This window comes from Pseudorasbora parva, chromosome 13, assembly GCF_024679245.1.
Source record: "Pseudorasbora parva isolate DD20220531a chromosome 13, ASM2467924v1, whole genome shotgun sequence".
Lineage (NCBI taxonomy): Eukaryota > Metazoa > Chordata > Actinopteri > Cypriniformes > Gobionidae > Pseudorasbora > Pseudorasbora parva.
In genome coordinates, this window is record NC_090184.1 from 22,074,463 (window position 1) to 22,102,412 (window position 27,950).

Below are 27,950 nucleotides of genomic sequence, written 5' to 3' on the forward strand. Positions count from 1 at the left end.
TGTTTTTGCATTGCATTGAATACGAAAAACCTTGTGCAATAAGATTAGTTATTCTGCATTGCATTGCATGCAAAAAAACTTGTGCAATGAGGAGATTATTGCTTCTGCATTGCATTGCTTAAAAAACTCACATTGCACTGAAGAGATAGTGTCTTTGCATTGCATAGATCTCGTGCAATGAAGATATTAGCGCGTTTGCTTTGCATATAAGAATTCACGGTGCAATAAAGAGATAAGTGCTTTTGCATTGCATGCGAAAAAACTTGTGCAATAGAAGACTTTTGCAAAATACAAAAACCTTTGCTGCATTCAAGAAATTAGTGGTTTCTAATGCATTGCATTTAAGTCGCTGTGCACTGAGAGTACAACCCAGTCTCACGGCAGTTCGTGACATAATCACGAACTTTAATCTATTGATTCGTGTTCACGGACACGAATTTCCCTTTTTTTTCGTGTCACTACGCACGATTTTTAATCTAATGTATTTCAATGGGAAGAACATTTCGTGTCACTACGCACGATTTTTAATCTAAAGTATTTCAATGGGAAGTACAATTCGTGCATACTCCACGTTTTTCGTTCTGCATAGCACAGACGCTGTTTTTTTCAGGTTTTTTTTTTCTCATTTCTTATTCATTTTTAAAATTTAAGCGCTACATTACTCAACATTTATTCAGGAGATTTTATCCTGTTTGTTTGTTTTGTTTTTTGCTTCTAAATGTTGCTATTTTAATGTTGCCGTTTTTCCATCGGCTTGGTTTGTCAAATCTTACAGTAAATCTTACAGTACTCATGAGCCTTATCATCAACCGTTATGACCATATTTGTTTATTGTTTCTTCTTCGATTGTAAGAACGGGGATTCGTTTTGGATATTAATTAGATTAAAATAAATAAGTTTTAATGTAATTAATTAGTGGACGCCAGCATTACCCATGAGCCTTATCATCCGCTGCTATGGAGACGGAGCCAGTCAGCGTTGCCATTGGGTGATTTCTTCTGTGATCTCTCATTGCGCTCAAACCACTGTCCAGGTAAGTTATGAGTCTGAGAGGCTCGTAATTAATGATCATGTTTTTGCTATAATGTTATAATTGATGCTTTATTTGCCATTAGACTCACATGATTTACATGTTAGTGCAACGAAGTGCAAGCCCGACTAATGGTTTCCTCATTATAAGAAAAGAAAAGAAAAACTTGTGAAAATAGATTTGCTAAATGGCTAGCTAACTTCAACATAAGCTAATTCTAGTTATCTAAGTTAGACGATGTCATTTTATCTCGACTACTCATCGGGGTTCACCAACATCACTGTAATGTGCCAGTAATAACATTATTAGTTGGCCTAACCACGTTACTGCACATAACGTTGCCTTTAGATCTAGGGCGAGGAACCCCAGACTTACGTCACGCGCCTTTTAAAGACCTTTACGCGCCTTTTAATGACTTTTACGCGCCTTTAAACAGTTGAACAGGACATGGAAAACCGTGATTTTTTTTATTATATCCGTTTATCTTAAGTATTTATAAGGAAATGTGATTCTCTCACTATTGGGGTAAACATTATAAACCTTATATCAACATATCTACATAATTAACATTTTCTGTTCTTCCTGCAGATCCTTTTCAACTTCACCTGTCTATTATCACCACTATTGCACCTGATTTAAAAAAAAAACCAACGGCACTTTTAAGAGCCAACCTTCATCTCTTCTCATCTTTTCTATCTCTCATATTCTCACTATCTATATCTCCATCTTTCTCTCTAGTTTTATCTATTTCTTAACATTTCCTCTCTGTCTTCATTTGTCTACTTGTCTGTCTTATCCGTCTTTGTCAGTCTGTCTGTATCTGTCTACGTTGCAATGGCCACCAAGCATAAACTGGATTCACAGGATCCCCACTACCAAGAGGGCAGACGCATGGCTCTTGAAATAAAACATGACCACATTCTAGCTGAAGCCAGGGTTAGAGTTTTTATATACCTTAATCATTTCATACTGTGACATAAGTCGTTCAACATCTTACTAACACACTATGTTGAGTTTTCATTAGTTTCACTAGTTACCTGTCCTTTGGTTCCAGTAATAAAACAATATATATATATATATATATATATATATATATATATATATATATATATATATATATATATATATATATATATATATATATATATTTAATAATCTTACAATAAATATTTACTCCCAACACACAGAGAGCAGCTGTGGAGAGGAAACACGCACTCTCTGGAGAAGATCCTCCACAGACCTCTAAAAGGGACTTTGTAGGACGTGGTAAACCAAGGGGGAGGCGAGGAGGGCGACGCCAAGCCTCATCTACAGGTTATATTTAAATTATTTGACATTTGTAGGAATTTACCAACTCAAATTAGAACACTAATTGCTTGTTGGGAGTTTAAAATATTCCAATATCTAAAAAGACATTAAAATGTAGATAAACCATTCAGTGGCACTATAGTAAAAGACAATACCAAGTACTTATTAGCAATATGTCTGATTTCATAAATTGTTCAGTATATATAGGTTGGAAAAAGAAGACATGAATGCAGTGATAGCCTAATTATTTTATGTACTGTTTTACAGTCACATACCCCACAGCTGAGTGCTCCCTGTCACCCAGTGTGGAGGTTCCACTTACTGTACCCTCTGCAAAATTAAATCCTCAAGAGGAATTTGGTAAGTCACAGGGATGAATTTAAGTTTTATTTTTTTTTAAATCCATGTATATTTAAAGAAAAACCCCTTAGACAAAACGGACAGTCCAGTAGATGGATTAAAGACACAATTTAGTAAATATTTGGGCCAATATTTGGGAATCATGAAATGGCATGTTTATTCTAAATATTGATCAGTTGACTTGTAACTGGTCCTCATCTAAATAGTCCTTTACTACTTTATTTTGTATTTTCTTTACAGAAAAAAATATGAAGAGGTTGTCTTATTTTTTGGCATCATGTCCTTCTGCTGAGCCTCAAAGAAGCTCTGCTTCATCATGGTCTTTTCGACAGCAGAAAGCCTCAGAGCGCTGGAAAGAAGCAAGACCATACAACCTAAAATGCCTTATTGCAAAAGAGGCTGTTGGTCATCCCTTGTGTTGGCTTTGCCACGAGCCTGCTGTTATTAGGTTGGTTTTCATTAATGTTAAACTTTAACTGTGCTAAACACTGAGCCCCTATGCACTCCTATAAAGGAATTTCAAACCTAGTATCTTAACTAATTTTGGAATAGCTTAAATTGAGTTTATTGTATTTGATATGAGTTATTTATTTGAAATATTATTTCAAATAAATATTGTATTTATTTTATATATTGTATTTATTTAATATTGTATTTATATTATATTATAATATTGTTCTATTTTCTCCCTAGGTGCAGAGAGTGTCTTCCTGAGGAGTGGTTCTGTGGGGACTGTGATGTATTGCATCACAAAAAACAGCCACTCCACAACAGGGAATGTGTGATTAATGGGTTTTTTGAAGCCATTCCTCCAACCTCTTGTGTCATTAAAGGGGAAGCTGGATATTGCATCCATGAGCAAGGTACGTTCTCTCAAATAGCCCTAATTTTGCTGTTCATGTGTGTCTGCAACCAGTTAAAAATAATCTATCTAAATGAGTGGTTTTCTTTCTTTTTGCCAGCTTGCATTTTGCCGACTGTAAAGATGTCAGTCTGCTCCTGTGAAGGCTCAAACTTCACCTTGGTTCCAGGCAAACCAGTGATTTTAATTACCATCAATGGTAAAAAAATAAAAACTATTTAAATTTCTGTTGTAGATTCGATTTTTGAAATTATGTCTAAATTTCTAAGTTTCCCCACTGAAACGTCAGAAAACCAAAATTCGCTTCACTGCGCCTGCATAAACACTAATAAAAGCTCATTCAGATGGTACAGATGAAACAGACATCATAAAGTTATCACACAATTCTTCTGGCAGCAACTTGTTCAGTGTATCTCAATCATGCACAAAAATGAAGTAACTGTTGGATGGGCAGAATGAACTAACTGTTGTAAAATAAAGTATGTGGTAAATGTGTATTTATAATTTTTTTAATTGACTTTTTTTGTTCCTAGGGCGTTTTGAGTTGCATCAGCCACTATACATATGTCAAACATGCCAGCAGCAGTGGTACCCTGATTTGAAGGACCTACTTAGGAGTGGATATTGGCCAGCCTCTGTAAACAATTCCACGCTGTATACTCTTGACCTCCTGAGCTCCTTTCAGGAACTAAAGGTCATAGCTCCTGGATTCTCCAGACAAGCCTTCGCAAAGCTGCTGGAGCATCGCACCAAGTGTGGAGGAAGAGTAAGTGTAATTGTTTTTACCATATTATAAAATTCTTTCCATAAGTAGACAACATCACAAATACTATTTCACTCTATATTTCTTTCAGTCTGGAAATATCAACGGCGATGCACTGCAGCGCAGCTTCTTAGAGTTTTCCTATACAACTTTTGAGGAAGACCAGCTCTGCTGTAGTGCTCCTTTCACCTGCCCAGCCTGCACGCCAGAAATGTTGGCTGTTTCAGCAGACGGAAACAGAAAGCTATATCGCTTTCGCCGAAACGGAAGGTGGTCTTTGTTCCAGTGTTTTTTATTATTGTTTTTTAAATATTTAATTAATGGATTTTTTCTTCTTCTTCAGCTCTGATGATTCTGGCTTTTTTGAGGGGCTCTTTGTGGCTGAAGACAGTGCGGTGTCTAGATTTGTTGACACCGTACAGAAAGCAGTGAGAAATGCAAGTTTAATCATAACTTGAGAAAAACAGTTGTTAAAAAAATAGCCATTTATGTCCGACCTTGATTTCCCCCCACTTCAACTACTTCTGCCAACTAACTACTACTCCAAAATCAAATTGAGAGAATAAATGCAATAATATATTGTATATAAAATATCTACAACATTTATAATTGATTTGTTGTGTGTGTTATGTGTCATAGACACAAGGAAGAGGCACATGTGGGGACTCCCAGTGGACAGCAGCGAGGGAGACTTCAAGGAGGGCTTCTAAATTGGATGAAGAGGGGATGGAGGTTGCTGTGTGTCGCCACGGATTCCTCCTAAAAGCCCTTAATATGTACAGAGGGGAGATATTTGCCTACCCTCTGTACCTTCAAAAGGAGCTCATGCCAGCCAGGGCGCAATTCTTTGCGATGGATGTGGCCTGCAAATATTGGCCATACTTGCAGAAAGTTGCTGGTGTCCTTCCTGCTCTTCAGGAGCTGACCACGATGAAACCGTTTCTAAGTGTTATGCATGCTCGAGCCCATGCTACTAAGTGTGAGGTATGTATAATATTTTTGCATTATATGTACATTTGTAATGAAGAAAAAAAACTATGAAGAGCTACACTATTCTATGTATCCTTTTTGTATAACCATTTCTTGTACAGATTTTAAAGCCCTTTAAGTTGTTATACTGGGCTACTGTATATAAATTAAATAAAATTGAATTGAATTTCTTCCACCCTTTACTAACAGATTAAATGGAGTGGTAAGAACCAGGAAGGAGCAGGGACAACCGCTGGTGAGGAGGTGGAGCAAGTGAACAGCTACCTCTCACGTTGCGCCCTGACAACCAAATATATGTCCAAAGCAGGTGATCAGAGTGTTTGCAATATTCCTGCATACTTTTTATAGATTAAGTGTAATCTCATTATTTGCTTTCAACAGCACGGGTGGACATGCTTACACTACACGCTATGGGGTGGAACCACAAAAAAAGCCTCTCTCTACATCAGGCACTATCCACAAGATATGTGAAGGTAAGTCTCTTATAAATAGTTCTGTGTGTTCTTTTTGTGTGCACTTGGCCTGTTGTTAATCACACAAAGTTTTAATCCTGATTATTGTATAACACTGTTTATCAGACTTGTCGAAGACTACAGAATGAGACTGCAAGGCTGTCAGAGCTAAAAACAGAGCTACACTGCACAGATGAAGTGGTGTCACAGTGGCTTTCTGATGTAAAGGAATGGGCAGCTGGTGGTAAGCATGACCAGATACAATAAAAACAACAAATATCCTTTTCCATTACTATCTGAAACAGTGGATTTGCTTTCACTATTACTTCTACAGAGACACCAGATACATCTCATGCCAGTCAAGTCACCGCACACAGAGGACTTCAGCAGTCAATTGAGGGGCTTTACCTTAGTGTGAGGCAGCGGAAACAAACCCTCTACCGTCAGAATGGTATAACTATATTATAAAATAGGTTGAAAATTCAAGCTACTATATGCATCCTACTCAACTAACAAAGACAACCACTGCCCTGCAGAGTTTAGTTGCAACCCTAATCAAACAAACCTGAAGCAGCTAACCAAGCTCTTCAGAATTGCTTGAAAACACACAGGCTGGTGCTCTGAAGATTAGATTAATCTTTAGATTAAAAACCCATTCTAAAGTAATCATATATGGGCTTATATATTATACATATATATAGTGCTGTATTCCATTCCTACCAATAGATCCCCTAAATGTTATACACTGAACCTCTGAATTACCTGTTTGTCAATCTAATTTATAATTTTTACATACTTCAATAGCTGCAGCTTTGCTTTCACTTTTTGGGTGCAATTTTTTTTTGCTGAACAGTTAAATCACAAACCTTTACCCCTATACTTCATGTGTTTAGACAGCAGCAAGATTCGCCATCGCCTTCGAAGGAAGCTGGCAGAAGACAAAAAGCTCCTTCTTCAGGAGATACAGAAATACAATGATCATGTACTAGACTCTGCCACAAACATTGACATAGCTGTGGTGGAGCATTCCCTTACTGGAGAGAGCACTGTGTGTCAAATATGGCCGTGGGAGGTTCATGGCAGTGGTATGTCAGTTTTCAGATGCTTCACAGTAATTTATTTACAGTTCTGCTACAGTATACTGAACATAGGCAGGCGTGTAACATTGAGTGTTGTAATATTAATTAGTTTTATATGTGTATTTTCTTATTAAAAAAAGTACGTTTGTTTGTTTGTTAAGAAACATTGCAATGCAATGCAAGATTGTCTAATGTATACATATAATTGTTATTGATTCTTAGCAAACATTTCAACCAAGAAACAACTGCATGACCAAGTGATGTTGACAATGCGACTGCAAGAGGAAACAAGGGTTTTGGTGTTGGAGATGGCACAACACTGCACATGGTTGCAGAGCCTGACGGTGGTTCTCAAGAACAAGTTGGCTGAGGAGGGTAAGTTGAATAAAAAGCTGTCCATTTAAAGTATTAATTTCAAGATGTTTTTTTAAATAAACCATATCAGTCTTAGTCAAAGAACTTGGGTGGAGTTGTTCGCTATTGTAATAAGTCAGTAAGGCTTTAAAGTGTCACAGTTGTTTGAGATGCAGTATGGGCAAATTTGTTGTACTTTGGCTGTTACATGAAAGTAGAAATTAACTAAATCATTTTTAACATTGGAATTTCTGTCCTGATATGTTACATGGGGTTAGCATAACATCAAGATTAATCTTATTTTATCTCCTCCAGTCAACATAGAAAACCTAGCTGGTTATCATCATCAAGCACCTTTTTCCTGATGTAACTCCATGAATGTTACACAACGTGTTACTTTAGCACAACTGTAGTAAAGATGAAAACTATTAATTTAAATTGTTTTTGTTCATTTAAAATGTTATTTTTTAATTTAGTGTTAATTTAAAAACAGCTATCAGACATTGGGTGAAAAACAAAACACTTTTCTACTTATTTAGACCTAGCTCCATAAAGTTACCTCAGTGAGCAATCATGTTGCCTCAAGTCAGTTTATGCAGAAGCTAGCCTGGTACTAGGGCAGCCATAGTATGCACATACAAATGCCAACCAGCCTGGCATGTATATTTGAATCGGTGAAATCTTTTTACTCCATTGAAGTTCTTTGGCCTTATAAAGCTATCGTAATATGTAGTTTGTCTTTAATGTATTTTTTTATTTATTTTGAGACATATAGACAAGGGAAATGAGGGACTTTGCTGTCTCTTAAGAAGAAGACTGTCAGAGGTGTCAGAAAGGATGCAAGTGGTCCTTCAACAGTACAAGACTGCTTTAGGTCCTGAGGCCTCTGTCCTTCTACATGTTGAAGAGGAAGATGAAAGTGGCCTCAGTAGTCCAGACACCAGTGAGGATGAAGAGGAAAACACAATTTAGGTATTTATTAATTTATTAAATAAGTGTATTTATTAATGCTTTACACACCTTGTTGCTTCTAAAACAAATAAAACTAAAACTTTTTTTCTCCATTTCCCTAGATGGAAGATGCACAAATGGACTGTTGGAGGAAATGGACTTGCCCTATATCTGTGTATTATTAGTATGCTGACTGATTAACCACATCAAAATCTTTATGCATTCTATATTGTCAAAAATTCAAACTGTCAATTTAGCAAGCACATTAATCCTCCTTGAAGATGCACAAACCTCTCAGTATAGATGCACCAATCTCAGATTTCTAAGTAATTTGCTGATTATTATTATTATTAGTCATGTTAATATATACAGTGGGTACGGAAAGTATTTAGACCCCCTTACATTTTTTCACTCTTTGTTATATTGCAGCCATTTGCTAAAATCATTTCAGTTAATTTGTTTTCTCATTAATGTACACACAGCACCCCATATTGACAGAAAAACATTTTGTCATCATTCAAACTGAAATATTACATGGTCCTAAGTATTCAGACCCTTTGCTGTGACACATATATTTAACTCAGGTGCTGTCCATTTCTTCTGCTCATCCTTGAGATGGTTCTAAACCTTCATTTAAGTCCAGCTGTGTTTGATTATACTGATTGGACTTGATTAGGAAAGCCACACACCTGTATAGAAGACGTTACAGGCAAGGCACAGATCTGGCCACGGTTACAAAAAAGACTCATGGCTGTATTAGATCAAAAGGTGCTTCTAAATGCTGAGCAAAGGGTCTGAATACTTAGGAAATGTGATATTTCAGTTTTTCTTGTTTAATAAATCTGCAAAAATGTCAACAATTCTGTGTTTTTCTGTCAATATCGTGTGCTGTTTGTACATTAATGAGAAAAAAAAAAATGATTTTAGCAAATGGCTGCAATATAACAAACAGGGAAAAATGTAAGGGGTCTGAATACTTTCCGTACCCACTGTAAACACAAAATGTTATATACACACACATTTCATTTGCAAAAATGGCAATCGCAATTTTAACCAGAAAAATCACAATTAGATATTTGCCCCAAATTGTGTAGCCCTACTTATGACCCTTCCTCTATAATTACTTGCATTTCCCCACATTCACTTATTCTTCAGTGCAGCAGCAGCGTAGGATCTTTGCTTTTTCCCCCCAGAGGGGTGTTGATTGAGTGTTTTATAGGATATAACTGTTATGTAGCTTTATATAACTGTACCATTGAAAATAAACATCATGAATAAAAAATTCTTTCTTCAAAATGGTTAATTTGTTGACAATTTATCTGTCACTGTCAGTTTTGTCCTTTCAAACACATTGTACATTGTTACAGGAAATTTAACTAACACATACATTAAGTACTTGTATAATGCATTAGATAGTATTTAACAGAAAAATACAGTTTTATGTGTTATGATTATACTTTATATTGTACATTTTTACAGTTGATATAACTTGATTCCTTGTTCTGTTTGTGCTTTACAAGGTGACTTGACCTCATTGTCCAGTGTTATTAAATACAGCCTGGTGGCTTGTTTGAATAAGCTTTGATGTATTTTTGTGAAAGACAAAAAATAAAGTATTTTTCAAAGATGAGCCTTTAATGTTTTTAAAATTAAGATAATGTAATATTAAGATATATACCTATATCTGGTCTGCTATTTATTGACTATAGTTCAGCCTTTAACACCATAGTTCCCATTAAGCTAACTAACAAACTCCTGGATCTCGGACTGAATTCTTCTCTCTCACAGGATTGAAGATTTCCTCACTGGCAGACCTCAGGTGGTGAGAGTAGGACAGTTCACCTCCACCTCCATCACCGTGAGTGTGGGAGCTCCACAGGGCTGTGTCCTCAGTCCCCTGCTCTACACGCATGACTGTTTGTCCACATACAGCTCCACCTCTGTCATCAAGTTTGCGGATGATACTGTTGTCCTGGGCCTCATTTCCAACAACATTTACATTTCACTGCCGGTTGTATTCTGTATAACTGTGTATGTGACAAATAAAAACTCTTGAACTTGAACTTGAATATACCGATCAGGCATAACATTATGACCACTGACAGGTGAAGTGAATAACTGAGTATGTCTTCATCACGGTTCCTGTTACTGGGTGGGATATATTAGGCAGCAAGTGAACATTTTTTTCCTCACAGTTGATGTGTTACAAGCAGGAAAAATGGGCAAGCGTAAGGATTTGAGCAAGTTTAACAAGGGCCAAATTGTGATGTCTAGATGACTGGGTCAGAGCATCTCCAAAACTGTGGCTCTTGTGGGCTGTTCCCAGTCTGCAGTGGTCAGTATCTATCAAAAATGCTCCAAGGAAGGAACAGTGGAGAACCGGCCACAGGGTCATGGGCGGCCAAGGCTCATTGATGCACATGGGGAGCGAAGGCTGGCCCGTGTGGTCCGATCAAACAGACGAGCTATTGGAGATCAAACTGCTCAAGAAGTTAATGCTGGTTCTGATAGACATGTGTCAGAATACACAGTGCATTGCAGTTTGTTGCATATGGGGCTGCATAGCTGCTGACCATTTAGGGTGCCCACAGCTCATCCCTGTCCACCCCCGAAAGTGCCAACAGTGGCATGTAAGCATCAGAACTGGTCCACGGAGCAATGGAAGAAGGTGGTCTGATCTGATGAATCACGTTTTCTTTTACATCATGTGGATGGCCAGGTTTTAGTCTGTGTATGTGTGAGTGTATTTCTATTGTTATGTCTGTTTTGCTTCATGTACATTAGTTATTATGTGGTAAGGACTCCATTGAAAACTAAATGAATCATCCCTTGGGGTTTATCATTTAAAAAAAACTTGCAGAAATAGTCACCAAAATAAATCACCTTTTTAAATGACCATCCAGTGCATTACTACAGACATGGGGGAAGGACTGAAGTACTTGGGTTAGGGCTGAAAACAGATCTTGCATGCCATCATGAAAATAAGGTTAATAATTAGGCCATGTCTGTGAAGCTATGCTTGGGCAAAGTTCTATCCATGAAACTGAGAATTACAACATTGTCATAGAACAAAACCAAATGTATTGGGTAATAAAACAGATTCTGTCATTTTATAAACTTTGGTTTGACTAACTTGGGTCATTAATTCCATGTAACAAGAAAAAACAAAACAAAAAAACAAACAAACACAAAGCTTCATTATACTGGGCCTTCAGAGTGCTCTCTGAATCTATAGACCCGGGACAGGTGTCAATGAAATGATACAATTAAAACTTTGTCTTAGAGCTAAACCAAATACATCATTGGAAAGGTCTTGATCTGGAGAATAACATATGTCAGTATGAAGATTATTCATGGCTTCTGATTTCTGAATACTGACATTTGAACCTTGACATTGGACCATGTTTGAAGGCTTATAATCCAGCAACAAGAAGGTCTCCAGACATGGGACAAATGTTATAGAGAGTTTCAGACCTCAGCTATCATGTGAGTATTAGTCACTATTTGGCACCAACTTTGGGCACTATCAAAAATAGCCCACAAGCAATTTTCACCCATTTAAAAATAATGTTTTTACAATCTGATAACACCAATGTCTTTCCCACCCCCTAAAACCCTTAGGAATGCCCATTGTTTAATCCTACCAACATCTAATTATGGAGAATATGCCAATGTATTTAAAAACTACAATTACCAGTAGAGACGCGCCATTAAACTTCCTATTAAGCTCCAAATCAGCGGCCATACTTGAAGTTCTTCCAGTTTCCTGAGTTTGGTTAGGGTTAGGGTTTTAAAAATGTATATTTACTTTATATATCAAAAATCTCTTACAGCTAGAACATACATTGTTATGCTTTTAGACGATTAGGGTGAAAAAAACGCTGAAAATGTCAGTTCATCGGGGATATTTGACTGCTATTTTTAGAACAACTAAGTATCAGGGCCGTCTCCAGTGTATTTATAACTACAATTCCCACATGAGAGGCGCAATAGAACTCATTACAAAGCGTATCAATGAGCCACCATACTTGTAGTTTTTCCTGTTTCCACAGCAGGACTACGGTGATCAACAATCTACTACAGCCGAAACATCCAAAATACTGCATTTAGATGATCAGGGTAAAAAAAAGAAAAAATCGTCAGGATGTCTGCTAATCGTTTAGCTGGTAGTAGTACTGTAGAAATTAAAATCGAGTTATTAATTATATATAGTTATTAGTGATCAATGTCGGCGGGAGTAATGCCAACCTTCAAACAGTGTTTTTTGTTGTTGTAATTATGGCCTATGAAGACTTCCAAAATGTGTGATAGCCTCTCCAATCAAGACCTTCACAACAAATCAGTAACTGTCTTTTAACTAGTGACAAAAACTGTTAAATTCTAGTAACTATAACCATTATCCAGATAGGCAGGCCTATCTTTATAATTAAATGCTACCACAAATTTTAATTTCAAAATAATCTACTTAAAACATTCAATAAAGATGTACAATTAAATTTATCACATAGATATGCTCATTGTAGCTTATGTTTTTTTTAGATTGTTTCCATATCACCGTCATATTGTGTTTGGAATTAACATGATTGGAAAAGTAAAAACAAAAATGATCATCTTGTGCAAGTGTTTATTGTAGTGTATTTGTGATTTTTCCACAAAGTGAAAATACACCTAATGCATATTTATTGCTTAATTATTCACAAGAAGCTTAAAGAGTGATCAAACAATTTACTGACAAGATGCATAACAAGTAGAAACCGTACATTCTTTGGCAAATAGACCACAATGATACTTGGTGTAGAGAATTGTAGAGAAATGCATGATATGAAAAGGAAGGTCCCCCTGAGAGCTGAATGTGATGACTGGAGGTGAATGGGGTGGAAGAGGGTTGCATTGATTTGCCTGAAATGAAAACTGACAGCAACAGAGAAAGGAACAGCTAACAACTATGACACAATTGGCTTATAAGGGTTGAGACAAAAATAAGATTGGTTTAAGACGTAAACACTCAGATACCTGATGAGTTTGGAGTGAAAGCAGGAGAGATTATGTAATGGGTGAGTACGAAGATGATCAGTCTTACTTGTTGAACTTCATATTCAAGCTTCATAATTGTTAAATAAGCCATACGGCTGTATTTCTTAACAGTGAACTCTGAGGTTAACTTTAAAAGAAGACAACAGAATATGAAATCAAGTTATATGCCAACTGTAATAAAATAACATATAGTGCAATGTATAATCATGTTATAAATATAAAAACATGTTTCAGAAGAACATCCGAAAAGGAAATGGAGTTGGATTAAGTACATTTCTATTTAAGCCTACTTGAGATTAAACTCCATGTGTCACATTTATTGGAGATTTTAACCTTTACATAAATATGAGAAATGACTTCAAATGCACCACAGAAACAATTTAATAATAAATAGGCAGAAACCAAAATGGCTTTCAAAACATACATTTTATTTAATTTTCATTCATTTGGAGAAAATCCTTTGGCTGCCAGGATTGGGCCCACTCTTCACCACTAAAAACAGAAGTGATTTAGTTTCTGTTACTTGTTTGTTGTTTCCTACAAACATAAACCTTTTTTTATCATTATTTTCATAAAGTGTAAAGCACACATTACAAAACATGTATTTTATTTGTATAACAGTGTTTAATATTCAATTATGAAGGACCACTACAGTTTATGAAACAGAACAATTTGCTACATTATTTTAGCAAAAAACATGAACGAAGTTAAAGTAAATTAACAATGCATGCATTCATTCATAAAGCAGAAAAACAGAAGAGTACATACCATACTGGACAGGGCTGCCAGTCAACCAAAATTTCTGCTTTGCCCTACCAAGAAAAAACAAAGAAACGTTAATTCCATTCTTAACATAAGGCTATTGTGTTTGGCTATAGGCATTGAGTTCCATTTATACAGTGGGTCATTGTTAATATTTACAGTATCTGATCATGACTTTTACAGTACAATATCCTTCCGAATCTGTAATTCAAAAAGACTAAACACATAAAAAGTATCTACCTAACAATTATGGTGTGTGTATAGTATGTATTGCCACAACACAAGGAAGCTTCTTAATTCTATATTACAGTCTGCATACTCTCTACACTATGGATTTCTTTTATGACTGTCTAACCTTTCTCACTCTTTCTCTTACTACACTCCTGATGGGGAAAGCTTCTAGGCGAGTGTGGTAGGAGCAATCTGTGAACATCAAAAAACATGTTTCAAATATTTCTTACATTAGGAACAAAATAAACACAACTATGAAGACTTAAGTAGTGACCAGACTTGTAAGGTGATGTTTATCACTAGGGGTGCACCGATCCGACTTTTTCAGTCCCGATACCGATACCGATGCCTGGGCTTTGTGTATCTGTCGATACCTGATACCGATCCGATACTATTGTTAAATTAATAATAAACTGTATACCTTCCTTGAAGAGACTAAAGGCACCAGACTTTACTAAATAAAGATAATAGACAAAATAACAGATGTATGCAAAGTGTTGAATTCTTATTTATTTAAAAAACAATTGTGCATTCAAATCTAAAATATAATTTAGGGCTCGACATTAAGCATGCTCCTGTCTCTCCTTCGGATAAGTAAAATGGTCATTCACTTGTCCGAGTAAAAAATGTGCTTGTCTGGAAAAAAGTTAGATTTGTGTGTGTGTGTGTGTGTGTGTGTGTCCTCCCTCATGAGAGGACTCGAGACTGGTGTGGCTCGCAGGTGACGCTCTTTCGTCATCACGCCCTCGTCTCGCTCGTCCACCTCGCCACAGTCAACACACTGATGCATCAATCATTGGATTTACATGGACTTACTCTTTTGGGGCTTTTTCTTGTCAGGCATATTCCTTGGTCCCTCTGTGGGATAGAAGATTACAATCCACTCAGAAAAAATTAATAAATCATTAATAAAAAAGATGCACTTTGTATTGTCTTTTCAACCTAAATATGGGTCCCTTGTGCTTCTAAGAGTCCCCCAAAATATGAGAAAAGACCATGCTCTCTATTTCGGTAATTGTGTGTGCAAACAAGCCGTTTATATTTGGCTCCACATTTTAGTAGTAGGCTTCTAGAATGCTTAGTCTAAAACAACTTGTTTCAGATAGACGATGAACTTAGGGTCTGCATAAAGGCCAGTTTAAGATATTAGATTTTTTTGTAACTGCAAAGCTACTATCAGAATACAAATATAGAACTAGAAACAAGCATAATAGATCCCCTTTAAATTCTAATTAATTAATTAATTAATTAAATTCCTTTAGAGAATCTGGTTGACAAACGAGCTATGGTAAGAGTTACTAACCACCAATAATTACACTACAAACATTATTTACATACCTGACTTTCTCTTTTTGCGACTCTTGACTGTGTCCCAGGCTGACCCTGTGAAGACAGTTGTAGGTTTGGAGAAAGAAAATTACTCACCAAATAAAGATTTTTATTTCTTATTATTTAAGTCTTCTTATTTTAAATACTGGAAGATCACAACATTACAAAAGTGCTGCAGTACAAGTTCTTATAGGTGTAAAGTTCATGTATTGCTATTGCGAGTGAATTAAGGTTGGTGCATTAACTCGTATTAACTAGCTTTTGTCCATCCTGTTTGTGATAATCCCAATTTGTTTAATTTGCTGTCTTGTTCAGGGAAAATGGTGTCGTGAGAATGAAATGTAATGTTTCAATTGGTAACTCTTTTTATCTGTCCTAATTACCTTGTCCTTCCATAGAGCTCGCCTGCTTCACCTGCTCCTGCCCGTCTGTAGAGCTCGCCTGCTTCACCTGCTCCTGCCCCTCTGTAGAGCTCGCCTGCTTCACCTGCCCCTGCCCGTCTGTAGAGCTCGCCTGCTTCACCTGCCCCTGCCCCTCTGTAGAGCTCGCCTGCTTCACCTGCTCCTGCCCCTCTGTAGAGCTTGCCTGCTTCACCTGCCCCTGCCCGTCTGTAGAGCTCGCCTGCTTCACCTGCTCCTGCCCCTCCGTAGAGCTCGCCTCTGTAGAGCTCGCCTGCTTCACCTGCTCCTGCCCCTCCGTAGAGCTCGCCTCTGTAGAGCTCGCCTGCTTCACCTGCCCCTGCTCCTCCGTAGAGCTCGCCTCTGTAGAGCTCGCCTGCTTCACCTGCCCCTGCTCCTCCGTAGAGCTCGCCTGCATGGCTCTCACCTCCTCCCAGTTGCTCGTGTTCTCCAATGGGTTACAGGGTGTGAGGTGCAGTGTAATCAGCTGATCATCATTGCCACTTGAATTCTGGGTCCAGCCTGTGCAAGTTAAACAAGTGTTGTATTTTGCTTACTTAAAACATCGAGGTTAACCATGAGCTTGAACTGTACTAGCCTTGCTGCGATAGTCGCTGTACCTGTTGTTCAGGCTTAGCACCGGTTACATCATGCTCCCACTGTTTTTTGTATTTGTTTATAGTAATAAAGTCAAATAGTTTAGTTAGAGAACAAACACTACAATTACAGCGTGAGCTGAATGAGAGTGGCAACACAGACCAGCAGCAGAAGGCAGATTTCATTTATCATGAGAGCAAGGAGCTAAATGACAAGATGATCAAGATGATGATGTAAAAGCGTCTATTTAAGGGAGTTTGTCATTGTACTTTTTCGTTGTTGTGATTTTCATTAAGAATAATAGGCTAATATCTGCAAATCTATATTTGATTGATTTTCTAATACTATAAACAAATACAATATATATTTTAGGCAGGAAAAAAAACTGAGTGCTCATAATATCTATAAAATGAATGACACCAAGTGTAATATTTGTTTACAGACTGGGTAAAACTATTCAGTTCAGACTGGACTGTGTGTAGTGCGCTAAACTACTTTGGGCTTTAGTCTTTATGCAATTTCCATTAATGCTCTACATTTCAGCACTGTCCTCAATTTTGTTTATATAATTTTGTTTGTTTTGTATATGGAGATTCATTATCATTTGATTCATTGACTCAGTGACTAAAATGGGTCTTTGTAAATTTCATGGGTCTAATTCGTTTATGTCCCTGTAAAAATCGCTTTAGTCAGTTGTGAAAATTTTAAATTATTCTTTCCATTTGCGTCTACAAGACATGTGATGTGACATCACTGTGTTGATAGAGACGACAGATAGAGGAGCCTATGATCATACAATCATTTAGCAGCAGAAAAAAAGTGATTAATCAATTTATCTTAACATTTCTTCATAATGGTCCCATTTTGTTCAGCATTTATGTGAGATAATTATAATGTATGAATGTCCTCATAATGTTCTAGCATAAATGCACATGGATTACACTGAATGTAATATTAAACATTGAATAAATTAAATTTTTAAGGGTGAGCCACCCTTTAAGATTTAAACATTGATAAAATCTTTGGCACATTCAACACAAGTTGTGAACTTTGACTTTAAAAATACAGTGCATGCATCTCACCTTCACAAAGGTATTCATAAAATGAACCTATCTTCTGAAGGTAGTCCTGGGCATAGGTGGAGAGTGTGCAGCGAGGGGTTAATATTTCACACTTGTGTTCTTTTTTTTTGGTCTCCTTTCCAAGAAGCAGAACTGGCTTGTATCCAATGGCATGAAGTTTCTCAAGCTGCAATAACAATGTGTATGCTGTTTAAAGTAATAGTAAAACAACATCAAAAATAACTAAGTATATTCATTATTGAGAAAATATGTGACCCTGGTCCACAAAAGTCAAAAGTTGCACAGGTATATTTGTGGCAATAGCTAGGGCTGTGACGGTGGCACGGTGGTCATGGCGACCGTCACAGCCCTAGCAATAGCCAACAATACATTTTATGGGTCAAAATGATAGTTTTTCTTTTATGCCAAAACTTATTAGGATATTAGGTAAATTTTTGTATAACTAAGTATGTGCAAACAGGAAAAGCTCATAAAGTAGAGGCAAACACTAACTCTTATATAGAAAAACTGCAAATTGATCAATCTGACACCATGAGGGTACAATATAACTTTTGCAACATTAGTAGCTTGGGTTTGTCACCTACATGGATAAGATTGTGTAACCACTCTGCAATTGGACAGTGGCAATCTATGCTGCACATAAATTTAAGTTGACGTTTGTAATTGTAAAGTGCTTTGAGTAGTACAGTATGAATGTAGCAGCATGAATGCAGTCCATTTGTTATTTCTCATTCACTTGATAAGAAAGTTTGATTATTATATTGCATAATGCCCGCCCGTATTTGTTATGAACTCAGCTACGGTAGATAATTTAGGACTGTAAGGTGACGATGTGCTTGACAATTATATTACAACTAAAAACAGAACAATAAATTACATTCTTACAAGTTCACAATTACATCTGACTTAAAAATTGTGTTAAATTGCACTTTTAAATTTACAAATTTCAAATCTATCAAAATATCAATTTAAACAAAGATACTTTTATTTAACGATCTATATTGGCCAAAAATAATGCCTTTCTGACCTTGCACTGGAATGCTAACAAAATCACAAATGGTAACACTGAATTTACTTCCTAGATGATCTGGGACACTGTAATGTCATGTAAGAAATTGTACATACCATGAGGATGGCTTCATCCTTGATGGATGCGACGTTGTGGTTCTTCTTGTGACCACAAACCCATTCTTCTCGCTTGTCATCAAACCTCTGAAGCTTCTTCTTGAGACGCTGCTTCAGAGGCTGCTCCTTTTTACAATGAGAGCAGATTTTTTGTGCACAAAATAAAATGCCCTGACAAAAGGGACACACCTTTTTCGTAGACCCCCCAGGCATTATAATAAAACTGACAGATACAGACAGACAGACTGACAAAGACGGATAAGACAGACAAGTAGACAAATGAAGACAGAGAGGAAATGTTAAGAAATAGATAAAACTAGAGAGAAAGATGGAGATATAGATAGTGAGAATATGAGAGATAGAAAAGATGAGAAGAGATGAAGGTTGGCTCTTAAAAGTGCCGTTGGTTTTTTTTTTAAATCAGGTGCAATAGTGGTGATAATAGACAGGTGAAGTTGAAAAGGATCTGCAGGAAGAACATAAAATGTTAATTATGTAGATATGTTGATATAAGGTTTATAATGTTTACCCCAATAGTGAGAGAATCACATTTCCTTATAAATACTTAAGATAAACGGATATAATAAAAAAAATCACGGTTTTCCATGTCCTGTTCAACTGTTTAAAGGCGCGTAAAAGTCATTAAAAGGCGCGTAAAGGTCTTTAAAAGGCGCGTGACGTAAGTCTGGGGTTCCTCGCCCTAGATCTAAAGGCAACGTTATGTGCAGTAACGTGGTTAGGCCAACTAATAATGTTATTACTGGCACATTACAGTGATGTTGGTGAACGGCTCGGGTTATGTATATAACCCTTGTTCCCTGAGAGGGAACGAGCACTGCGTCGAAACGCTTTGGGGATGCTCCCTAAGCATCAGCGAATCTGAAGCCTGAATAAACACTAGTCCAATCCGATTGGTCGTGCGTGATGACGTCATTGTGACGGCGTACCCGGAAGTATAAAAGGGGGGCCGGCGCATAATGGCGGCAGTTTTTTGCTCTGAAGCATGCGCTCCAGGCGTGCCGAGGTGTGGCGGTACGACGCAGTGCTCGTTCCCTCTCAGGGAACAAGGGTTATATACATAACCCGAGCCGTTCCCTTATCGAGGGAACTTCCCACTGCGTCGAAACGCTTTGGGGAACGAGTACCCACTAGGCCACACCGAGGGTAGCGCCTGTCCTAGTGTGAAGCCGGAGACCGGGCACAACTAGGGTTGGAGCACCCTCGCGCCAGGCGTCGCAGGGAGATCCAGGCTATAGAACCTGATAAAAGTGTGTGGAGTAGCCCACCCCGCCGCCTCGCAGATATCCTGCAAGGGGACCCCAGAAAGGAGGGCCACCGAAGAGGCCATGCCTCTGGTGGAATGTGCCCTCACGGCTACAGGTGAAGGCAACTGCGCACCTGATAAGCCATGGTTATTGCCTGGACAATCCAGTTACTGATTGTCTGGGTAGACGCAGGCAACCCCTTCTTGGGTGAGCCAAAACACACCAACAATTGTTGAGATCTCCTCCACTGTGCGGACTTCGCCAGATACACCCTGAGTGCCCTGACCGGGCAGAGTAGGTGAAGTCTCCCCTCTTCCGCCGTCACGCGAGGCGGAGGATGAAATGCCTGCAGAACCAAAGACCTGACCACCCTCGATGGGACCTTAGGCACATAGCCCGGCCTAGGGTGTAAGATGGCCTTCACTCCACCCGGGGCAAACTCCAGGCAAGTCGGCGTTACTGCCAAGGCCTGGAGATCCCCCATTCTCCTTAGAGAGGAGATGGCGAGTAGAAAAGCCACCTTAAGGGTCAGATTTTTCGGTTCTGCTGACTCCAGTGGCTCGAAGGGGGCCTCAGCCAACCCCTCGAGAACCACTGCCAGGTCCCAGGTTGGAACTCTGGACTGAGCCACAGGCCTCATCCTCCGAGCCCCACGGAGGAACTGTACAACCAGCTGGTGCCTACCCAAAGGCCCATCACCCAGAGGAGTGTGGAAAGCCGCAATGGCAGCCACGTACACCTTGAGTGTGGACGGGGTTAGGCCCGCAGAGAAGCGATCTTGGAGGAACTCCAGCACTGAAGCCACTGGGCAGTTAACTGGGTCCTCCTCACGCCTCCTGCACCAAGTGGAAAATACATTCCACTTGAGGCTGTACAGTCTCCTTGTGGACGGAGCCCTGGAGCTGAGTAAGGTCTCTACCACCTCTGCCGACAGGCCAGCCTCTAGGTACCTGGCCCCCTCAGGGGCCAGACCCAAAGGTTCCAAATCTCCGGCCGGGGGTGGAATATCGTCCCCGCCGCCTGAGACAGGAGATCCCTCCTCAGAGGAATCTGCCATGGATGACCTGCCAGCAGGGCTATGATATCCGAGAACCAAACTCGCGTCGGCCAACGGGGTGCTACCAGAAGTAGACTGACCCCCTGCCGACGGACCCTCTCCAGGACTCCCGGGAGCAGAGCAATCGGGGGAAATGCGTACAGACGCAGCCTCGGCCACGTCTGCACCATGGCATCCAACCCCAACGGGGCTGGATGCGTGAGGGAGAACCACAGTGGACAGTGGGACGTCTCTCGAGACGCAAACAGATCCACTTCCACTGGGCCGAACCTCTCGCATATGGCCTCCACCACTTCGGGGTGGAGCCGCCACTCCCCGGGCCTCAGCCCCTGCCTCGACAGGATGTCTGCTCCCTGATTTTGAACCCCCGGGACATACATTGCCCTGATGGACAACAGTTTCCCCTGGGACCACAGGAGGATTAGATGCGCCAATCTGCACAGAGGGCGCGATCTTACCCCTCCCTGGCGATTGAGGTACGCTACGACAGCCGTATTGTCTGTCCGCACCAGGACATGTTGGCCGCGGAGGTCCGGGAGAAAGCTCCTGAGAGCTTTGTAAACCGCCATCATCTCCAGGCAATTTATGTGCCAGGAGGAATGACGGCCCTCCCATGGGCCCCTCGCAAAGCGGCCGTCCATGACCGCGCCCCAACCAGTGAGGGAGGCGTCTGTTGAAACGGATTTCCGGCAACAGGACGCTCCCAACACTGGCCCCTGGGACAGAAACCAAGGTTTCTTCCATATGACTAGGGAACGAAGGCATCTGCGCGTTACCCTGATCATACGAAAAGGATTCCCTCTGGGGGAAAACCCCTTGGTTTTCAACCACCACTGGAGGGGTCTCATGTGTAGCAGGCCGAACGGTATCACGTTGGACGCTGCTGCCATGTGCCCCAGCACTCTCTGAAAGTGCTTCACAGTGATGGTGTGGCCTAGCCTTATTCCTGAGACCATCGCCAGTATGGTCTCGACGCGCGCGGGAGACAATTGTGCCCGCATCGTCGTCGAATCCCATACCACCCCTAGGAACGTAGTCCTCTGGGACGGCGTCAACACACTCTTGTTCGTGTTGAGTCTCAGCCCCAAGCACTTTATGTGGGCTAGAACGACATCTCGATGCCGAACCGCCATGTCGTACGACTGGGCCAGTATGAGCCAGTCGTCGATATAATTCAGTACACGGATGCCCTGAAGCCTCATAGGAGCCAGGGCTGCATCCATGCACTTTGTGAATGTGCGTGGGGAGAGGGCTAGGCCGAAGGGAAGTACTCGATATTGGTACGCTTCGCCCCCGAAAGCGAACCTCAGGAACTTCCTGTGACATGGAAGGATGGAGATATGAAATATGCGTCTTTAGATACATCGTGACGAACCAGTCCTCGAACTGGATCTGACTCACGATGGGATAATGAGCCTCTTGAACCTGAATCTCCTCAGAGAACGGTTCAAGTACCTCCGATTTAATAATAGACGCACCCTTCCATCCTCTTTGGGAACCATGAGGTAGCGACCGTAAAGCCGGACTCCCTGTCTGGCGGAGGGATACACAATATAGCCTCCTTTACCCTCAGGGAGCACACTTCCTGTTCCCTACCTGCCACTGGGCTGGGCACACCACTATTCAGGCCACACCGATGAACCCCGGTGGTGGAACGCTGAACTGCAGTCTCTACCCTATGCCCAAGGTACACCGGGCCCCAGCAGATATATTCGGGAGCATAACCATGCGCCGAGATATTCTACTAGGGGAACCAGCCTCTCAAGGCTGGTCTCTGGTACCCACCAAACCTCCTGCCCGACCCCCTGAAGCGGCCACCCGGCAGGGCTTAGTCGGGGAGGATTTTCGGTGTGCGAACACGTTCGCTGCCCAGCCGAAGTCTCCCTAGAGGCGGCTAGAGTAGCATGTGTTCGCAGGAAGTCAATGTGGCCCGAGCGTCATAGACGGCGGATCGCAGCATCGACTTCCAGAAAACTCCACAGAGGAGGCGACCTCGATCGCTCCTCTGGAGAGGGGGCTGGCCAGCAGGCCACTGGGCTGGGCACACCACTATCCAGGCCACACCGATGAACCCCGGTGGTGGAACACTGAACTGCAGTCTGCACCCTTTGCCCATGGTACACAGGGCCCAACAGATATATTCAGGAGCATAATGACTATGCGCTGATATATTCTACTAGGGGAACCAGCCTCTCAAGGCTGGTCTCTGGTACCCACCGAGCCTCCTGCCCGACCCCCTGAAGCGGCCACCCGGCAGGGCTTAGTCGGGGAGGATTTTCGGTGTGCGAACGCGTTTGCTGCCCAGCTGCAGTCTTTCTAGAGGCGGCTAGAGCAGCATGCGTTCGCTGGAAGCCAATGTGGCCCGAGCGTCGTAGACGGCGGATCGCCGCATCGACTTCCAGAAGACTCCACAGAGGAGGCGATCTCGAGCGCTCCCCGGGAGCAACACAATTTGGATGATAGGCTGAAATACCTAACTCCTCAAAGTCAGATAAATCCCATTTAATTGCACAGAATTAAATGCCACCAAAAACACCCAAATAGTGAACACAACTGGGATGATAGGCTGATAATCTAACTACTCAAAGTTAGATAAATCCCATTTAATTCCTCAGAAATAAATGCCACCATAATCACCCATCACGTGAACATGCTGAATGATAGGCTGAATAGACATATCTAACTCCTCAAAGTCAGATAATGTTTAATTTAAATTCCTCAGAATTAAATGCAGCCCTAATCACCAGACCATACTGTTTAAATATGTATTAAACTAATCGTCATCTACACGCTGCCTCAGCAACGCGAGATTCGAATCGTTCCCAACATATTTGGCTTTCATCTTCCTCGAGATGAAAGCCACAGGCGCGAGGCTGAAACACTCGAAAACGCACGTTTCTGTACGCTACGAGACATTTCTCAACGACCACAGCCAGCACCCTCAGGGGCTGACTGCAAGCCTCGCTAAACAGTATCACATGTACACATATAGCGTGTGTTCACTTCTGTTGCAGACCCTTAATGCACGCGCTGCCTCGGCAACGCGAGATCGAGCCTGCATTATAAGGTGGCGAGCTCTCGTTTGCTTCACTCCGTCGACGCTGAGCACATCTAATTCCTCGGAATCAGATCGCTCAAGCATCTGGTTCTCCCTCCCGGGGAAGAGCCGCATCGCGGGCTTCCGCACGGGAACGGAGAACACCGGGTTACTACAGGCAGCCCCCTCGGGGACTGCCTGAGCACCTTATTTTATGAGTGAAGCAGTGTGTATGGTGTTTTAACGTCACCCGCCTCGATGCTGAGCACATCTAATTCCTCAGAATCAGACAGCTCAAGCATCGGACCCTCCAACCCGGGGGAAGATGCCGCCAAGCGGGCTTCCACACGGGGAGGAAGATCGTCGGAACTGTCAGAGGAGGATTGGGAAAGTGCCGCGGCAGTCCCGAAACCCTCTGACAAGTCCCGCTGTGAGCCCCATGATCTGCGACGCCGAGCCGCCTCAGCGACCGCGGGTCCAGAACCACGGGGCTCACGAGGCTGGCCGGTCTCATCGAACACGGCCAGCCGAGAGCGGAGCAGTCTGAGTGTCAGCAGCTCGCAGTGTTCACAGGCGAGCGTGCTGAACACCCAGACACTGCACACATAACAGGTGTGCATCCGATCCCGAGATGTAACGGGGATACGGATGCACACACTGCCTAAATGCACTCCTTCTCTCTTCCATACTTTTTAAATAAATCTTTCACACACACACTCGCAACTGGACAGACAACAGTAAATAGACAGACCAAACAGAGAGCGCTATGCTGAAGAGCAATAACTGCCGCCATTATGCGCCGGCCCCCCTTTTATACTTCCGGGTACGCCGTCACAATGACGTCATCACGCACGACCAATCGGATTGGACTAGTGTTTATTCAGGCTTCAGATTCGCTGATGCTTAGGGAGCATCCCCAAAGCGTTTCGACGCAGTGGGAAGTTCCCTCGATAAGGGAACCCCGATGAGTAGTCGAGATAAAATGACATCGTCTAACTTAGATAACTAGAATTAGCTTATGTTGAAGTTAGCTAGCCATTTAGCAAATCTATTTTCACAAGTTTTTCTTTTCTTTTCTTATAATGAGGAAACCATTAGTCGGGCTTGCACTTCGTTGCACTAACATGTAAATCATGTGAGTCTAATGGCAAATAAAGCATCAATTATAACATTATAGCAAAAACATGATCATTAATTACGAGCCTCTCAGACTCATAACTTACCTGGACAGTGGTTTGAGCGCAATGAGAGATCACAGAAGAAATCACCCAATGGCAACGCTGACTGGCTCCGTCTCCATAGCAGCGGATGATAAGGCTCATGGGTAATGCTGGCGTCCACTAATTAATTACATTAAAACTTATTTATTTTAATCTAATTAATATCCAAAACGAATCCCCGTTCTTACAATCGAAGAAGAAACAATAAACAAATATGGTCATAACGGTTGATGATAAGGCTCATGAGTACTGTAAGATTTACTGTAAGATTTGACAAACCAAGCCGATGGAAAAACGGCAACATTAAAATAGCAACATTTAGAAGCAAAAAACAAAACAAACAAACAGGATAAAATCTCCTGAATAAATGTTGAGTAATGTAGCGCTTAAATTTTAAAAATGAATAAGAAATGAGAAAAAAAAAACCTGAAAAAAACAGCGTCTGTGCTATGCAGAACGAAAAACGTGGAGTATGCACGAATTGTACTTCCCATTGAAATACTTTAGATTAAAAATCGTGCGTAGTGACACGAAATGTTCTTCCCATTGAAATACATTAGATTAAAAATCGTGCGTAGTGACACGAAAAAAAAGGGAAATTCGTGTCCGTGAACACGAATCAATAGATTAAAGTTCGTGATTATGTCACGAACTGCCGTGAGACTGGGTTGCAGAACAACAATGGAGTAACCGTTAGTGCATTTGAATGACGAAGCACGCGATCGTATCGTTTACTGATGTTTACTCATGCGACGGTAGCCAATAGCAGAGACATTTGAAGTTGATTTACTCACCGGCATCTTCCAAAGCAGGACCGCTCTGTCAAAAACACACTTCTTTGGTATGATTTGGTGAAGTCCTGTGACAGCAGTGACCGTGGAAATCCACTTTGCGACGCGACTGAAGCGATGCCTTGAAGCTTCCCGTCATTTCTGCGTTCAAATCGGTTCAAATGCAGCGCTGCCTTCCCGGGGCGCGACATAAGTGTTCACAGACGACTGGATCTGCACCTGAGAGACTGTTTACAGCGTGCATTTCCTCTCTCTCCCTCTAGTCACGCGCGCGCGCGCGCACCCTTCCGGGAGAAGAGCCCGTACAGCCCATACAAGGACCTTCCGCTCTATTTAACGTCAATTAGAGCCATACTCGAAAAAAACTCGCCGAAACTTGTGAGAAACCGGAAGGAGTATTTTTAACACAGAAATACTCCATCAAACGTCCAACATTAGTTTTTGAAACTTTGTCTATGTTTAGGATGGGAATCCAAGTCTTTAAAGGTGTAAAAAGCTCAGTATGCATGAAACAGCATTTCACCCCCCCTTTAACAATGCCCAATTGACACTAAGGGGCCTAAAGTGTGCCAAGAAAACATCCCCCACACCATTACACCACCACCACCAGCCTGCACAGTGGTAACAAGGCATGATGGATTCATGTTCTCATTCTGTTTACGCCAAATTCTGGCTTTACCATCTGAATGTATCAACAGAAATCGAGACTCATCAGACCAGGCAACATTTTTCCAGTCTTCAACTGTCAAATTTTGGTGAGTTCTTGCAAATTGTAGCCTCTTTTTCCTTTTTGTAGTGGAGATGAGTGGTACCCGGTGGGGCCTTTTGCTGTTGTAGCCCATCCACCTCAAGGTTGTGCGTGTATATATATATATACATACATATATATATATATATATATATATATATATATATATATATATATATATATATATATATATATATATATATATATATATATATATATATATATATATATATATATATATAAAACAAATGGTCTATATATATATATATATATATATATATATATATATATATTTTGATACATATTCTTCTGTATTCCACATATTTAAAACAACATGGGGAGTAAATGATGGCAGAATATATTTGTATTTATTTTTTGGCTGAAAAACAATGATGTATTGAAATGTATTAAACATAAAATATATATTTTATGCCAAGAAATAAATATATAAATATATATAAATATATTTTTCATGCCAAGTGTCTCAGAGTTACATTTCTTCATAATGCTCAGGAATTATTTAAAGTTAACACTGGGCTCAATACACACATTCATTCCTTCCACTCAAATCACACTGGCAGGTCTTAGCATTGAAAAAGCACAGTTATTTTCGGACATTTCATCCTTTACACACATGCCTGGCCTCGGGCCCTCCCAACTTAAGTGTTTTTGCTGGCCGTAAACGAGCAAGGTTATTTTCACTTCCTAATGGTCACCCACGACAACCGGCTCATAATGAGCACTTGCCACCGAGGATTGTTATTTTCTTAAGGACCAAATTAAAAAAGAAATCCCAAGCAGCCGCATCATTACAGGAAGCCTAGAGGAACTATTTCCAGGTCATTAGTTGGCTCGCCTGGCCTTCCTGCTTCTACCGGCTGGGGAGAAAGGATGTGATGAATTGTGCATCCGTTCAATTTGCGAAGCCACTGTTGTTAATGAGGACTTTCTTCTTCCTTTCACTTTTTGCTCACCCAGCCACCACACTTGCCATTGTCTTGAGGTGATATCTTCGAAACACACTGGATGTCATTAATCCTAATTGTCTCATTCTCAAAAATAGGAATTCTAGTAATAATCTAAACTTGTTTAAATATGTCAATGTGCCAGTTATTAGCTGCTTAG

General features: G+C 40.7%; 2 protein-coding genes across 6 annotated transcripts; one reads left to right on the forward strand and one right to left on the reverse strand.

Moving 5' to 3' along the window:
* Positions 1-371: 371 nt before the first annotated feature.
* Positions 372-9,447, forward strand: LOC137038687 (uncharacterized). Of its 3 annotated transcripts, none has more exons than XM_067413492.1 (19): positions 372-1,033; positions 1,619-1,966; positions 2,218-2,344; positions 2,606-2,698; positions 2,939-3,146; positions 3,392-3,561; positions 3,661-3,759; positions 4,094-4,326; positions 4,415-4,593; positions 4,667-4,760; positions 4,963-5,307; positions 5,503-5,620; positions 5,695-5,786; positions 5,892-6,009; positions 6,100-6,216; positions 6,659-6,850; positions 7,067-7,219; positions 7,974-8,170; positions 8,272-9,447. In XM_067413492.1, exons 2-18 carry the CDS (start codon positions 1,865-1,867, stop codon positions 8,168-8,170), a joined length of 2,637 nt encoding a protein of 878 aa, XP_067269593.1. In that variant the 5' UTR covers positions 372-1,033; positions 1,619-1,864; the 3' UTR covers positions 8,272-9,447. The 3 variants fall into 3 exon arrangements, with proteins under 3 accessions (XP_067269593.1, XP_067269594.1, XP_067269595.1); XM_067413493.1 differs by having other exon boundaries at positions 1,840-1,966; XM_067413494.1 differs by lacking the exon at positions 8,272-9,447 and having other exon boundaries at positions 7,966-8,050.
* Positions 9,448-13,590: 4,143 nt separating this feature from the next.
* LOC137038688 (uncharacterized) lies at positions 13,591-19,483 on the reverse strand. Of its 3 annotated transcripts, XM_067413497.1 has the most exons (9): positions 18,708-19,483; positions 17,583-17,748; positions 16,187-16,425; positions 15,889-16,099; positions 15,515-15,559; positions 14,993-15,034; positions 14,301-14,368; positions 13,952-13,995; positions 13,591-13,675 (listed from the first exon to the last, which is right to left on the reverse strand). In XM_067413497.1, exons 1-9 carry the CDS (start codon positions 18,918-18,920, stop codon positions 13,615-13,617), a joined length of 1,089 nt encoding a protein of 362 aa, XP_067269598.1. In that variant the 5' UTR covers positions 18,921-19,483; the 3' UTR covers positions 13,591-13,614. The 3 variants fall into 3 exon arrangements, with proteins under 3 accessions (XP_067269598.1, XP_067269597.1, XP_067269599.1); XM_067413496.1 differs by having other exon boundaries at positions 15,889-16,425; XM_067413498.1 differs by lacking the exon at positions 14,301-14,368 and having other exon boundaries at positions 15,889-16,425.
* Between the last annotated feature and the right edge of the window lie 8,467 nt (positions 19,484-27,950).

Coding starts and splice junctions, on each gene's coding strand:
- LOC137038688 (XM_067413496.1), bottom strand. CDS start 18,920: ATGCCTGGGGGGTCTACGAAAAAGGTGTGTCCCTTTTGTCAGGGCATT. Junction 17,749..18,707: donor AGGATGAAGCCATCCTCATG/GTATGTACAATT, acceptor TTGTTATTGCAG/CTTGAGAAACTTCATGCCAT. Junction 15,560..15,888: donor GAGCTCTATGGAAGGACAAG/GTAATTAGGACA, acceptor CTGTCTTCACAG/GGTCAGCCTGGGACACAGTC.
- LOC137038687 (XM_067413492.1), top strand. CDS start 1,865: ATGGCCACCAAGCATAAACTGGATTCACAGGATCCCCACTACCAAGAG. Junction 4,761..4,962: donor TACAGAAAGCAGTGAGAAAT/GCAAGTTTAATC, acceptor TATGTGTCATAG/ACACAAGGAAGAGGCACATG. Junction 5,621..5,694: donor CAAATATATGTCCAAAGCAG/GTGATCAGAGTG, acceptor TGCTTTCAACAG/CACGGGTGGACATGCTTACA.